Source organism: Hyla sarda, chromosome 1 (assembly GCF_029499605.1).
Source record: "Hyla sarda isolate aHylSar1 chromosome 1, aHylSar1.hap1, whole genome shotgun sequence".
Classification (NCBI taxonomy): Eukaryota; Metazoa; Chordata; class Amphibia; order Anura; family Hylidae; genus Hyla; species Hyla sarda.
This window is the reverse complement of record NC_079189.1, coordinates 364,844,474-364,859,896: the sequence shown is the minus strand read 5'-3', so window position 1 is coordinate 364,859,896 and position 15,423 is coordinate 364,844,474. Positions and strand designations below refer to the sequence as shown.

Sequence of the window (15,423 nt, the reverse complement as noted above, 5' to 3'; positions counted from 1 at the left end):
CCTGGCCAGATATCCCAAGGCTACCATGATACGTGTATGGAACAGGTTAGGTGGGCCCATATTTTGGAATGTTATACAACATCCCAAAATATGCCCCTGGTCTAATGGCCATTATATTGTGTTTTATGACATGCCCCAAGTCATGTCCTGTTTGTACAACATTTCTATCCTACAAAGGTCTAATATAGGGCATAGTTGATGTGAGATAGATTGATATAAATATGATGATATGACACTTCCCTTCACAAAATGCATAAAAACACATGTTAAAACCAAGATTAGGAAAAGAAACACAAATAATTGGACTCACAGGAATGCAGAGAAATAATTTCGTTCATTTAACCCCAGTGGGCCAGTAGCGTCAAGTTTAATTATCCATAATGCCTTTCAAAGTAGTAAATGGGTGTGACGATCTACCCCTCTGGGATTGTGTCTCTACGCTCTAGCCCTGCAAATTTCAAACCTTCAGTCTTGCCTCCATGATATTCAATCATATGGGAGACAAAACGTGGGGATCCTTTTTTAGTTTTCTAAGAGTACAAATGTTCTCGTATACGGATAGACAATTTTCTTTTTGTCTTACCGATATAATAAAATTTGCAGGGGCAGATAATACAGTTGACTATGTAGGTGGATTGACATGTGATAAATTGGTTGAGAAAAATTTCAATACCGCCTTGTACAAAGTTTCTCTTTGCTAAATTGAACTGACAAAAATTGGAGTTTTCACAAGGAAAATTTCCTTTTGGTAGACAGTTTTTAACCAAGTTTTGTTTTTATCATGGATCCTCTGTTTACCCTTTATAATAAAATCTCCAATAGTACGGGATTTTCTGAAGGTGATGATAGGCTTCTCTTTTGCTTATACTTCCAGATCGATATCTTGTTCAATTATGAACCAATTTTCATAAATAACTTTCTTTATTATGTCGTTCATACGAGAATTTGCAAAAGAGAACGTAAAACGTCTATTGGCTGTAGTATTCTTATTTTAAATGTTTGGCTTGAGCAATTCGTTGCATGTTTTTTTCTCTGCTTTTTTCAGGGACTATATATGTGGTGAGTGCGATTAATTTTGTTTCTTACTTATTATATATATATTTAACTTGTGGGTGTAATGGCTATATTGTTATCTGATTGGATACTACCAACCATCCACACATGGTACTTCTCTAAAGTCTTAATGTGACTATTCTCCTGCTACATATATACTGAAATAGTATATAGTGTGTCATGTTGTCCTTTGACAACTGTTGAGCATGTGGCATATACTTAACCTTGGATATTATGTGATATTGAAAAATGATTTTTTTTTAATTACATTCACAATATGAAATCTGTAGAAGTAACATAGGGGGAGATTTATCAAGGGATTTTGAGCTGTTTTTTGGTTACAAAAGTCGTACAAAAAAGACGAACTGGAAGGGAGGCGGGAGATGAGCTGGAGGGGAGGGGGAGATGAGCTGGAGGGGGAGAGATGAGCTGAAGGGGGAGAGATGAGCTGAAGGGGGAGAGATGAGCTGAAGGGGGAGAGATGAGCTGAAGGGGGAGAGATGAGCTGAAGGGGGAGAGATGAGCTGAAGGGGGAGAGAGGAGCTGGAAGGGGAGAGAGGAGCTGGAAGGGGGATGAGCTCGGGGGGGGGGGGTAAATGGGACAGGGGGGAGCAGAGATGAGGTGGGGGGGGGAGATGAGCTGGGGGGAGGTGAGCTGGCGGACAGGGGTGCCTCCAGCTGTTGCTAAACTACAACTCCCATCACAGGAGTAGTAGTTTAGCTGAAGGGTGTCTCCAGCTGTTGCTAAACTACAACTCCCATCATGGGAGTTGTAGTTTAGAAACAGCAATACTCCAGCTGTTGCAAAACTGGAGGCTCGCTGTTGCTAAATTACAAATGATGGGGGTTGTAGTTTGGCAACAGCTAGAGGCCCCTTGTTTGGAAACGCTGGTTTATGGATGTTTTCCCAAAGGAAAGGGGCCATAAACGTACAAACCAATTGCCGTGTTTTTTTCTTCTCATTTCAGATCCGTGTATGCAGAGGACTTCTATGGATTTGGTGGATTACGTCGATGACCAGTGTTTTTAGTTGTTTTTGTTAAATATTAATAAAATGGCTAACAAGGGCTTGTGGGGGAGTGTTTTTTTGGAATAAAAGTTTTTAAAAAGTGTTGTTTTTTTTTTATTTCCTTTACAGGCTTAGTAGTGGAAGTCATCTTATAGGCGGAGTCCATTACTAATCCGGGGCTTAGCGTAGAAAACAGCTAGCGCTAACCCCCAATTATTACCCTAGTACCCAACGCCACAAGGGTGCCGGTACCAACAGGCCCGGAGTGTCAAAAATGGAGCTCCTGTGCCTAGGTAGTAACAGGCTGACATTATTTAGGCTGGGGAGGGCCAGTAACAATGGTCCTCGCCCACCCTGGTAATGTCAGGCTGTAGCTGCTTAGCTGGTATCTGGCAGATACTGAAAATACAGGGAACCCTATGAGTTTTTTTTTTCTTTTTTCAAAAATAAAATAAAAAAAATTAAAAAAACGCATAGGGTTCCCTGTATTTTCAGTATCAGCCAGATACCAAAAAAGCAGCAACAGCCTAACATTACCAGGGTGGGTGAGGACCATTGTTACTGGCCCTCCCCAGCCTGAATAACGCCAGCCAGTTACCGCCTAAGCACAGGAGCGTCATTTTTTAACGCTCTGGGCCTGCTGGTACCGGCTCTTCCTGGCACCAATGTGGTGGTGGGTATTGGGGTAATATTTGGGGGTTAGCTCTGTTTTCGGGCCCAACGCTAAGCCCCGGTTTAGTAGTGGACTCCGTCTATAAGATGGCTTCCACTGCTAAGCCTGTAAAGTAAATAAAAATAAAAAAACACATGTTAAAAAACTTTTGTTCCAAAAAAAAATAAAAAATCCTCCACAAGCCCTCGTTAAACATTTCATTAATATTAAACCAAAAAAACATGGCTCATCGTAGTCCACCGAATCTGAAGAAGTCCACAGGATACACAGACCTGGGTAAGTACATTCAGGGGGGAAAAGCTGTAAAAAAAAAAAAAATTGAACCACACACACACACATATACATATATATATATATATATATATATATATATATATATATATATATATATATATATTGCACATTTTTTTCACAGTTGCAATTGAGGTGTGGTGACAAAGTGCTGTTCTGAAGTCATTTATTGGTTTTTGCTTATGTGTGCAAAAAAAAAATGCCCCCTTGTTATAGATATAGTCCTGGGCATGAATAGATCACGGGAGAGATCTCTGTAAGTTCCCCTGATATATTTATACATAGTTATTAGGTCTCCCGCCTACTTTCTTCCAAACTAAATAACCATAATTCTGATAATCTTTCTGGTTACTGTAGTCCTCCCATTCCCCGTATTACTCTGGTTGCCCATCTCCAGCTCCACTATATCTTTCTTGTACACTGGTGCCCAGTACTGTACACAGTATTCTATGTGTGGTCTGACTAGTGATTTGTACAGTGGTAGAATTATTTCCTTGTCATGGGCATCTATGCCCCTACTGATGCACCCCATGATTTTATTTGCCTTGGCAGCAGCTGCCCGACACTGGTCACTACAGCTAAATTTACTGTTAACTTAGACTCCCAAGTCCTTTTTCATGTCAGTCATCCCAAAGTGTTCTCCCATTTAATACATAATCCTAGCCCATGTTTTTCCTCCCCATGTGCATTACCTTACATTTATCAGTGTTGAACCTCATCAGCCACTCCCCAGCCCAAACCTCCAGCCTATCCAGATCCATGTGTAACAGTGCGAAGTCCTCTGTTGTGTTAACAACTTTACAGAGTTTAGTATCATGTGCAAAGATTGCTACTTTACTATGCAACCCCTCTACAAGATCATTAATGAATATATTAAACAGAATAGGACCAAAGAGTGACTACTGTGGTACCCCACTAATAACAGTCACCCAATCAGAATAAGTACCATTAATAACCACCCTCTGTTTCCTATCTTTGAGCCAGTTACTTACCCACATGAACACATCCCCCCCCTCCAGTCCAAGCATTCCCATTATATGCACCAACCTTTTATGTGGCACCGTATCAAATGCTTTGGAAAAGTCCAGATATACGACATCCTGCGATTCCCCCTGGTCCAGTCTGGAGCTCACCTCCTCATAAAAGCTGATCAGGTTAGTTTGACAGGACCGATCCCTCATAAAGCCATGCTGGTATGGGGTCATACATTTATTTTTATCAAGAAAACCCTCAAACAATTCACATACAACGGAGGTTAAACTAACAGGCCTATAATTCCAGGGGTCATCCTCTGACCCCTTTTTAAATATTGCCACCCCATTTGCTATGCGCCAGTCCTGGGGAACCGTCCCTGTCACTATAGAGTCCTTGAATATTAAAAATTGGGGTCTGCCTATTACATTACTTAATTCCTTTAGAACACGGGGGTGAATCCCATCTGGACCTGGCGATTTGTCTATTTTGATTTTTTGTAGGCGGCACTGTACTTCTTCCTGGGTTAGACAGGTGACCTTTACTGGGGAGCTTACCTTATCTCGATGTATTTCACCTGGCATTTCATTTTCCTCAGTGAATACAGTGAAGAAGAATTTGTTTAATACATTAGTTTTTTCCTGATCCCAGTCTATAATTTCTTCCTCATCATTTTTTAAAGGGCCAACACTTTCATTTTTAACCTTTTTGCTATTTATATAGTTAAAGAACGTTTTGGGGTTAGTTTTACTCTCTTTAACAATGAGTTTCTGTCTCAACTTTTGCGGCTTTTATCTGTTTTTTACATATTCTAAATTTTTCTCTATAGCTTTATAATGCTTCTTCACTGCCGACCTGTTTTAGTAGTTTACATGCTTTATTTTTGTCATTTATTGCCCCCTTAACATTTTTATTCATCCATATTGGTTTTCTTTTATTTCTGACCCTTTTATTTCCATAAGGTACATACCTCTTACAGTGAGAATTTAAGATATTTTTAAATTAGTAGATATTTAATAGATATTTTTCCCATTTAGTATCAGTATTCTTGTTTTTCAGGACATTATCCCAATTTATATTGTTAAGGGCTTCTCTGAGTTGACCAAACTTTGCCTTCCTAAAGTTCATTGTTTTTGTGGCCCCTTGAGAGATTCCCTTATTGAAGAACAAGTTATAATGTATTATATTATGATCACTATTTCCTAGGTGTCCTTCTACTTGCACATTAGTTACTCTGTCAGGTCTGTTGGTTAATATTAAGTTCAGTAGGTCAGGCCCTGCACCATTTGGGACAGATAATTGTCTTAAGCTATAGTCAGAAACCTGTTTCCTTTATGAGATTCACAGGTCTCAGTCTCCCAGTTTATATCAGGATAGTTAAAATCCCCCATTATTATCACATCATTTTGATTTGCTGCCTTGTTTACTCGACTCAGTAATTGATCTTCTGGCTCTTCCATTATATTTGGTGGCTTATAGCAAACCCCCATCAATTTTTTAAAATTTTTATTTCCATATAACTCTACCCATAGTGACTCCACATTATCTCTTCCAGCAGTGCGGCCTTCAGACTGGACTTTACATAAAGACAAACTCCTCCCCCATTCCGTTTTGTCCAATCCTTCCTGAATAGACTATAACCCTGTATGTTGACCGACCAATCATAGCTATCGTCCAACCAAGTCTCTGTTATACCCACTATGTCATAATTCTACTCAGACATTATCAACTCCAGTTCGCCAGTTTTATTGGTCAGACTTCTGGCATTAGTCAACATGCAATTCAAACGTGTTTTTTTTTCCCCTATGAAGCCTATCCCTATTAACTATTCTAACCCCTCCCTCCTCTCCACCCCCAAGGTACATTAATAAGTCCCACCTCTCTATCTACACTATCTTCCACCTCTATGTTGTAGGTTCCCTCACCCCCCTCCCCAGTCCCTAGTTTAAACACTCCTCCACCCTTCTGGCTATCTTCTCCCAAAGCACAGCTGCACCCTCCCCATTAAGGTGCAGCCTGTCCCTACAGCAGAACCGGTATCTGACAGAGAAGTCGGCCCAGTTCTCCATGAACCCAAACCCCTCCTTCCTATACCAGCTTCTGAGCCACTTGTTTACCTCCCTAATCTCCCGCTGCTTCTCTAGTGTGGCTTGTGGTACAGGTAATATTTCTGAAAATAATACCTTGGAGGTCCTTGCCTTAAGCTTGCGGCCCAAGTCCCTGAAATAATTTTTAAAGGACAATCCACCTGCCAGTGGGGGGCTGTTGGAATGTATATTGTTGACCATTGCAAGATGATAAGCAACATGGGTTTACTTCAGGGAGATCATGTCAAACTAATCTTACGGATGGAGGAGGTGCAGTAGACATCACATATCTAGATTTTAGTAAGGCTTTTGACACTGTCCCACATAGAAGACTAATCAATAAACTACAGTCATTGAGCTTGGACTCCCATATTGTTGAGTGGATTAGACAATGGGTGAGGAACAGAGTATATTCAGAGCAAAGTCTTGTTACCACTGGGGTACCTCAGGGCTACGTATTGGGACCCATTTTGTTTAATATCTTTATCAGTGAAATTGCAGAAGGTCTCAATGGTAAGGTATGTCTTTTTGCTAATTACACAAAGATTTGTAACAGGGTTAATGTTCCTGGTGGGATACGCCAAATGGAAAAGGATTTGGGTAAACTAGAGGAATGATCAGAACTCTAGCAACTGAAATTTAATGTGGATAAGTGCAAGGATTTAGGGTCATTATTTCAGAAGACTTAAAAGGTAGGCAGACAATTTCATAGAGCAGTGGAAAATGCTAGCAAAATGTTTGGGTGTATATGGAGAGGTATTAGCAATAGAAAGAGGGAAGTGCTCATGCTGCTGTACAGTGCACTGGTGAGACCTCACTTGGAGTATTGTGCACAGTACTGGAGTCTGTATCTTCAGAAGGATATATATATTTTGGAGAGAGTTCAGAGAAGAGATACTAAACTAGTACATGCAGGGGTGTGGAAATGTAATAAAAAAACTACTTGTCCACCGGACTAAAACGGAGCAAAATCTACTTGTCCCTCATGTCGATCCACTTGTCCGGGCCAATTTTCGCTTTTACACTCTCTTTTTTACCTCCTCGCCCTGTAATAGCCATAACTACCTACTATAATGATACCTTTAATTCTTTTCAATAACATATTCCCCGAAACAAAAACAAAAAAATAAATATATATATATATATATATATATATATATATATATATATATAAAAATCGGTGAAGTGAAATTGAAATAGTAAAAGATAATTTTGCAAATTTGGTGGGGTTTTTTCTACGCCATTTACCTTGTGGTTGAGCTAACATGTTGTTTTGATACTTTATTGCAGCAATACCAGATTCGTACAGTTTCCGTCATGTTTTACAAATGTAAAAAAAATTCTGAACTTTTTCGAATTTTTTTACTTGCCATTTTTTTTTTTACCCCTGTAGATTTTTTGAGGCTATGCTCATTTTCTGCACCATAATCAGTTTTTTGTACCATTTTGGTATTGATCTGACTTTTTAACTTTTTTTTCTGGGATATTACAAAAATTGCAATTCTGTGGTTTGGTATTTTATTTTTTTATTTTTACGTCATTTACCATATGGGATACATAATTTTATATTTTAATAGGTCGTACAATTACGCACACAGCAATACTAAATATGTTTATTTTTATTATGTTTACATGTTTTATATAGGAAAAGGGGGTGATTTGAACTTTTAACATGGAAGGGGTATATGTGTGTCTTTTAAACTTTTATTAAAACTTTTTTTTATTTTTATTTTTTATACTTTATTAGACTTTTTAGGAGGAATCATTAGATTCCTCATACAGATCAATATAGTTCTACTGAACTCCATTCATTCGTGTGCTCTGCGATCCATCGATATAGAGCCCAGTCCAGCCAGACTCTATCAATGACAGAGCCACGGGACAGCAAGGAATAGAGATAAGCCCTCCGGCTTCCTCTATAGTGAATAACCCCGCCCTCCCCCCCACCCCCCCGCACACGCGATCGCGCTGCAGGGGTGGGGTGGGGGTTAGGTTGGGGGTGTGCACAGAGGAGTGCCATCAGACAGGAGAGAGCACAGAGGAGTCCTATCAGACAGGAGAGAGCACAGAGGAGTCCTATCAGACAGAAGAGAGCACAGAGGAGTGCTATCAGACAGGGGAGAGCACAGAGGAGTGCTATCAGACAGGAGAGAGCACAGAGGAGTGCTATCAGACAGGAGAGAGCACAGGAGTGCTATCAGACAGGAGAGAGCACAGAGGAGTGCTATCAGACAGGAGAGAGCACAGAGGAGTGCTATCAGACAGGAGAGAGCACAGAGGAGTGCTATCAGACAGAAGAGAGCACAGAGGAGTGCTATCAGACAGGGGAGAGCACAGAGGAGTGCTATCAGACAGGAGAGAGCACAGAGGAGTGCTATCAGACAGGAGAGAGCACAGAGGAGTGCTATCAGACAGGAGAGAGCACAGAGGAGTGCTATCAGACAGGAGAGAGCACAGAGGAGTACTATCAGACAGGAGAGAGCACAGAGGAGTACTATCAGGCAGGAAAGAGTACAGAGGAGTCCTATCAGACAGGAGAGAGCACAGAGGGGTGCCATCAGACAGGAGAGAGCACAGAGGATTGCCATCAGACAGGAGAGAGCACAGAGGAGTACTATCAGACAGGAGAGAGAGCACATAGGAGTCCTATCAGACAGGAGAGAGCACAGAGGAGCACTATCAGACAGGAGAGAGCACAGTGCTAGCCCACCTTCACTTACTGCCTGTGCTTCAACTTGGACCATGCTATGATTGTATAAGCCATGATTGCTATAAAAATGTAATAAAAATTTCTTATGAAGTATATTAGAAAGGTTAATGTTTTGCCAAGATGTACAACATAAGTGTGCAGGGACCCGGAGCGCTCGCGGCGTTCCCCTCTCTGCAGCGCCCCGGTCAGACCCGCTGACCGGGAGCGCTGCACTGACACTGCCGGCGGGGATGCGATTCGCATAGCGGGACACGCCCGCTCGCGAATCGCATCCCAAGCTACTCACCTGTCCCGGTCCCCGGCTGTCACGTCCTGGCGCGCGCGGCTCCGCTCCTTAGGACGCGCGCGCCAGCTCTCTTAGATTTAAAGCTTCCACCTGCTTCCCGTCCATATAACCTCACTTCCCCTTCCCTGCTTTGCCGGATCTTGTTGCCCTTGTGCCTAGAGAAAGCGTTTACTGTGTTTGCCATACCAGTGTTCCAGACCTCTTGCTATCACCATTAACTACGAACCTTGCCGCCTACCCTGACCTTCTGCTACGTCTGACCTCGCCTCTGTCTAGTCCTTCTGTCCCACGCCTTCTCAGCAGTCAGCGAGGTTGAGCCGTTGCCGGTGGATACGACCTGGTTGCTACCACCGCAGCAAGACCATCCCGCTTTGCGGCGGGCTCTGGTGAATACCAGTAGCAGCCTAGAACCGGTCCAATGGTATGGTCCACACCAATCCCTCGCTGACACAGAGGATCCACATACAGCCTGCCGAATCCTAACAGTAGATCCGGCCATGGATCCCGCTGAGGTCCCGCTGCCAGTTGTCGCTGACCTTACCACGGTGGTCGCCCAGCAGTCTCAACAGATAGAGCAACTAGGACAACAGTTCGCCCAACAAGGACAGCAGCTGTCGCAGTTGACCGCCATGCTACAGCAACTTCTGCCACAGCTACAGCAGCAACCATCTCCTCCGCCAGCTCCTGCACCTCCTCCGCAGCGAGTGGCCGCTCCTAACCTCCGTTTGTCCCTGCCGGACAAATATGATGGGGACTCTGCCGTGGTTTCCTGTCTCAATGTTCCCTACACTTGGAGATGTTGTCGGACCAATTTCCCACAGAACGGTCAAAGGTGGCTTTCGTGGTTAGTCTCCTGTCTGGGAAGGCCTTGTCATGGGCCACACCGCTCTGGGACCGCAACGATCCTGTCACTGCCACTGTACAGTTCTTCTGTAGGCGAATACGCCATCCAATTTCATACCCTCGCCTCTGAATTATCCTGGAACAACAAGGCCCTCTGCGCGACCTTTAAAAAAGGCCTATCCAGTAACATCAAGGATGTGCTGGCTGCACGAGAAATTCCTGCCAACCTGTATGAACTTATTCATTTGGCCACCCGCATTGACATGCGTTTTTCTGAAAGACACCAGGAGCTCCGCCAGGAAAAAGACCTTGATCTCTGGGCACCTCTCTTCCAGTATCCTTTGCAATCTACCCCTGTGCCTCCCGCCGAGGAGGCTATGCAAGTGGATCGGTCTCGCCTGACCCATGAAGAGAGAACTTGCCGCAGAGATAAAAATTTATGTCTGTACTGTGCTAGTACCGAACATTTCCTAGTGGATTGCCCTATTCGTCCTCAACGTCTGGGAAACGCACGCACGCACGCACCCAGCTCACGTGGGAGTGGCGTCTCTTGGTATGAAGTCTGCTTCTCCACGTCTCACTGTGCCCGTGCAGATTTCTCCTTCTGCCAACTCCTCCTTCTCAGCTGTGGCCTTCTTGGACTCTGGTTCTGCAGGAAATTTTATTTTGGCCTCTTTTGTTAATAGGTTCAACATCCCTGTGACCCGTCTCGTCAAGCCGCTCTACATTTCCTCGGTCAACGGAGTAAAATTGGACTGCACTGTGCGTTACCGCACAGAACCCCTGCTTATGAGCATTGGACTGCATCACGAAAAAATTGCATTTTTTGTTCTGCCCAACTGCACCTCTGAAGTCCTCCTCGGTCTGCCATGGCTCCAACGCCATTCTCCTACCCTTGACTGGACCACCGGGGAGATCAAGAGCTGGGGTTCTTCTTGCCACTAAAAATGCCTCATGTCTGCTCCCAGTCCCGTCAGTCAAACCTCAGTGTCTCCTCCTATACCAGGTCTCCCCAAGGCCTATCAGGACTATGCCGATGTTTTTTGCAAAAAACGAGCAGAGATTTTGCCTCCTCATAGCCTCCTTCCTGGTAACACTCTGCCCCGTGGCAAACTTCACCCTCTGCCCCCCCCCTCCCCATTCCCACTTCTTCTGGACTGCCTGCCATTGATGAATTTACCCAGGACTTCTCTGTCTTCCAGGAAGAGACTCAAGAATCGCTCCCAATGGCCTCATCTCATGTGAAGCTACAAGCGGACAAAAAGAGGGGGAGACCTAAGGGGGGGGTACTGTTACGCCCTCTCTGCAGCGCCCCGGTCAGACCCGCTGACCGGGAGCGCTGCACTGACACTGCCAGCGGGGATGCGATTCGCATAGCGGGACACGCCCGCTCGCGAATCGCATCCCAAGCTACTCACCTGTCCCGGTCCCCGGCTGTCACGTCCTGGCGCGCGCGCCTCCGCTCCTTAGGGCGTGCGCGCGCCAGCTCTCTAAGATTTAATGGGCCAGTACACCAATGATTGGCCCAATCAGTCTAATTAGCTTCCACCTGCTTCCCGTCCATATAACATCACTTCCCCTTCCCTGCTTTGCTGGATTTTGTTGCCCTTGTGCCTAGAGAAAGCGTTTACTGTGTTTGCCATACCAGTGTTCCAGACCTCTTGCTATCACCATTGACTACGAACCTTGCCGCCTGCCCTGACCTTCTGCTACGTCTGACCTCGCCTCTGTCTATTCCTTCTGTCCCACGCCTTCTCAGCAGTCAGCGAGGTTGAGCCGTTGCCGGTGGATACGACCTGGTTGCTACCGCCGCAGCAAGACCATCTGCTTTAAAGCGGGCTCTGGTGAATACCAGTAGCAGCCTAGAACCGGTCCACCGGTACGGTCCACGCCAATCCCTCGCTGACACAGAGGATCCACATCCAGGCTGTCGAATCCTAACAATAAGATAAGGACAAAGACTATTTATAGTATTCTGAAATATTGTGCAGACTAGATAGACCGAATGGTTCTTATCTGCCGACACATTCTATGTTTCTATGATTTACCGTTACATAGTCTCTCTTCAGGCCTTAATCCTACAGCTCAGTATTGATGAATATGATGCTCATATTGACAAGCAGCAAACCATTTCTAAGCATGTTGAAGTGAGCTCCAAGATAAAATAACTTGCTGTGGAAAAAATATCCTGCATGACCATAAGTGATCGCTCAAACTGACACTTTAATTCTGATTAGTATAGTAATTCATTTCTTCACAGCAAATACCTTTTCATTCTTATTTTGGAAGGTTTGTTGTCAGCCTAAGGGTTTAATTCTTATCCATGCAAGAGACAATGCAAGTACAATAAAGGGAAATTAAACCTGAAAGAGAAATTCAACTGTGGAGTCTTGTTTTCCTGGATGCTGAAACCACTGCATTTAATAAGAAAAGAAAAATCACTGGAGGCCATAGACATTTTCCTGTATACCGTCCACATCTGCAAGATCCTAAATCAGGGAATGATTATTAAAAAATATATATTTAGCATGATTTAAAGAGGACCTGTCAGCTCTAAATGGCACAAAGAGCTGTAGACATGGTTATATTCAATCACAGGGCGATATAGTAAGTGACGATTGAGTTTTACCTTTTGATTGATTCCAAAACTTGTGAAAATACAATGTTATCGCTGTCTAAAATTGACAAACAGCACCTAGCCCTATATTACAACTGATAACAACATGGCTAACATTGCTGAGCCCTGTACTAAAATCCCATTTCTGAACATGGAGGGAAAGGATAGGAGAGGAAAAGAAAGGTTGTATGCCTAGCTGTGGCACTTTAGCAGCCAGGCCCCATCTTCTTGACACTTAAAACAGCAATAAAAGAGTGATTTTATAAGTCTTGGAATCATTAACAGATAAAACCCCAACATCATTAAGTTTATAACCTTTGCAATAGTATGATCATGTCGGCAGTTAAGTCAATTAGAGCTGACAGATATCCCTTAAAGGTTTGTTCACATGGTGGAATATCCGCCCAGAAAATCACCGGGTGAACATGCAGGACCGCGACCGCTGACACGCCCCCTTCCCATAGACTTTGGTAGAGGGGGTGGGCGTGACGTCACGAGGGGGCGGGCGAGACGTCACGAAGGGGCGGGCGAGACGTCACGAAGGGGCGGGCGAGACGTCACGAGGGGGCGGGCGAGAAGTCACGAGGGGGCGGGCGAGACGTCACGCCCGGCGGCCGCGAACACGGAAGCCCGCACACAGCGTTCGGAGTAATGAACTTCCGGACATTGTGAGCGGAGCTCCAAAAGTCAGGGCAGCGCACAACCCCTTTAAGAGTAAATAGTTTGGGACTAGCGATACAAAGGTTTGCCTCAAGTCCAAGCCAAAGTGGAGCCAAACTTCTTAAAGGAGTTATCAAACTTATTATTTTTGTACAATTCTAAACAGTAAATAATCTATACTTACCCTTTCAGCCCTCACTGCATCCAGAGCTGCCTTTCCTAGTCCTTCCATTTCCCCTGTATACAACACAAGCACACTGAAGCCAGTGGTTGACTGCAGCGGAAAGATGAGTATATGGGCAATTCATTGCTGCAGCACTGTAAACGAAGCTGAGAGGGAGGTCTGGAGCAGTGATGCTGAACATGGTGAGGATTAAAGGGGTTATCCAGCATAAGGTGATTTTAGTACGTACCTAGCAGACAGTAATGGACATGCTTAGGAAGGATCTGCGCTTGTCTTGGGCTAAATGGCTATGCTGTGAGATTACCAGAACACTGTGGCTAGCTTTCTGTGAACTTGTATTTCCTGTTTTCTTGTTTGCCTACAAATCCCATGATACCATTTTCCTCCTTCCCACACATCAGTCACCCCACCCATTGAAACTAAATGAGCTGCAGACCTGTGGTCTTCAATCAGGATGCCTACAGATGTTGCATTAGTTGCAGATTGATCCCTCCACCCATTGAAGCACACAGGCTCCCTGTCATCAGCTGACTAGTGAGTCAGGTCTCGACCGCATTGCAAGCTGGGAAAAATCTGAGACAACAGTCATTTTGTATGCTGATAAAAATAAATATTGGGATGAAAATCACATAAGAATTGTGAGAAAACCGTCACACACAGGTAAAGACACTATATTATGAACAACACTAACTTTACAGCCCCTGTAGCATAGTCAAATTAAAAAAATTCCCGGAATACCCCTTTAAAGGCTTAAGTATGGGTCTATTTTTATTTATTTTTTTTTATACAAGCCTTTAAACATGGTTAACTAGTTCTCTTCATTATCCAGTTGCTCTCTAGTCCCTTAGACCATGAACTTTCATGATGTTTCACTGCAAATGCATCACTTTAAGTCATGAGATTTGGCCACTAGATTTGAAATTACAAGATCTTTCTAGATAAAACATACACATGGACTTTAAACTCAACAATGGTTTTCAGTACCAGATACATTAGAGGTTTACATTGGCAACCAGTCAAAAAGGTATACTTCATTCAGTCCATTTTACCGAGTGGTTCTGCCACAGTATTCGTCAGCATACCTTTTTGGGGTTGCTGATATATACCTCCAAAATACCCTTGAAACATAATGTGAAACCAGTTTTATACTGTTGCTTTGGAATCAGGCCCTAGACTCAACTTAAATATGACAAGTATGAGGTCATCAGAGGGTGTAACAATTATTGGCAAATGTATTAATACTATCATAAAGTTAGGAAAAAACTAGAATCAACAGGCAAAAACTATGCCAAATTTATGTAGAATGATCTTATCAACCTCTGCCTTTTATTATCCACTTAATGCAGATCTTCACCTTAAAACTCTATAAACATAGAGGAGAATTTATGAAGCCAGTAGGCCCGTTACAGGCATCAAGAAGTTGCGAATTTCCATCTCTTTCCATTTCTACTGTGTGCTGTCCTAGTGGATCCAAAAGGGGCATGGCCTCCTACAATGCCGGATTTACAACAAGTTACGCTAGAGAACTAAAGTAAACTGTAGCTAAAATCTACGCTAGCTCGAAGAGCTAAGGTCCCTGATGTATTAGGATGCCGGCCAGAAGCTGGCGGGATTTTACTGAAGACTGTTAGTAAATCACTGTCATTGTTCTAACAGAGCAAAATATCTGTGTAAGCGGGACACTCACATTACTGTACTTATAACTATAGGGACATCAAAACCTGCAAATGGGATACAAGACATGAAAATAACTCCTCAATAGACTAAAGTTAACCCAGGAGGGTTCAAAACTATCGTACAGGAGAAGAAATGTTTCTTATGCATCCATTTTTATTCGATTTATAAAGGAATTGCTATAAGTGGATTCTACGGTTAGAATGTCTTTACTCAGCTTTCATATTGATAAGATTATATAAAACTAGATTTTTCATTATAACTATATTGAATATGTCCTTATATAATGAATATTTATTTTACCAAATAGAAAACAGCTGCTACGCAAAGAATTTCATTTCCTTCTACACCAGACATTGTACTG

At 43.3% G+C, this 15,423-nt stretch overlaps 1 protein-coding gene across 12 annotated transcripts in view; it reads right to left on the bottom strand.

Annotated features, from left to right (window-relative positions):
• CFAP95 (cilia and flagella associated protein 95) overlaps positions 1–15,423 on the bottom strand; it is a 99,146-nt gene that overhangs the window by 34,205 nt on the left and 49,518 nt on the right. Inside the window, exon 1 of one of the 12 annotated variants that reach the window (XM_056523069.1) lies at positions 13,505–13,609. The exons of the other annotated variants lie outside the window; for them this stretch is intronic. Coding sequence (XP_056379044.1) covers positions 13,505–13,594 — 90 coding nt within the window. The 5' untranslated portion in view covers positions 13,595–13,609. Of the gene's footprint in view, positions 1–13,504; positions 13,610–15,423 lie in introns of those variants that run through there. 12 annotated transcript variants of the gene reach the window in all.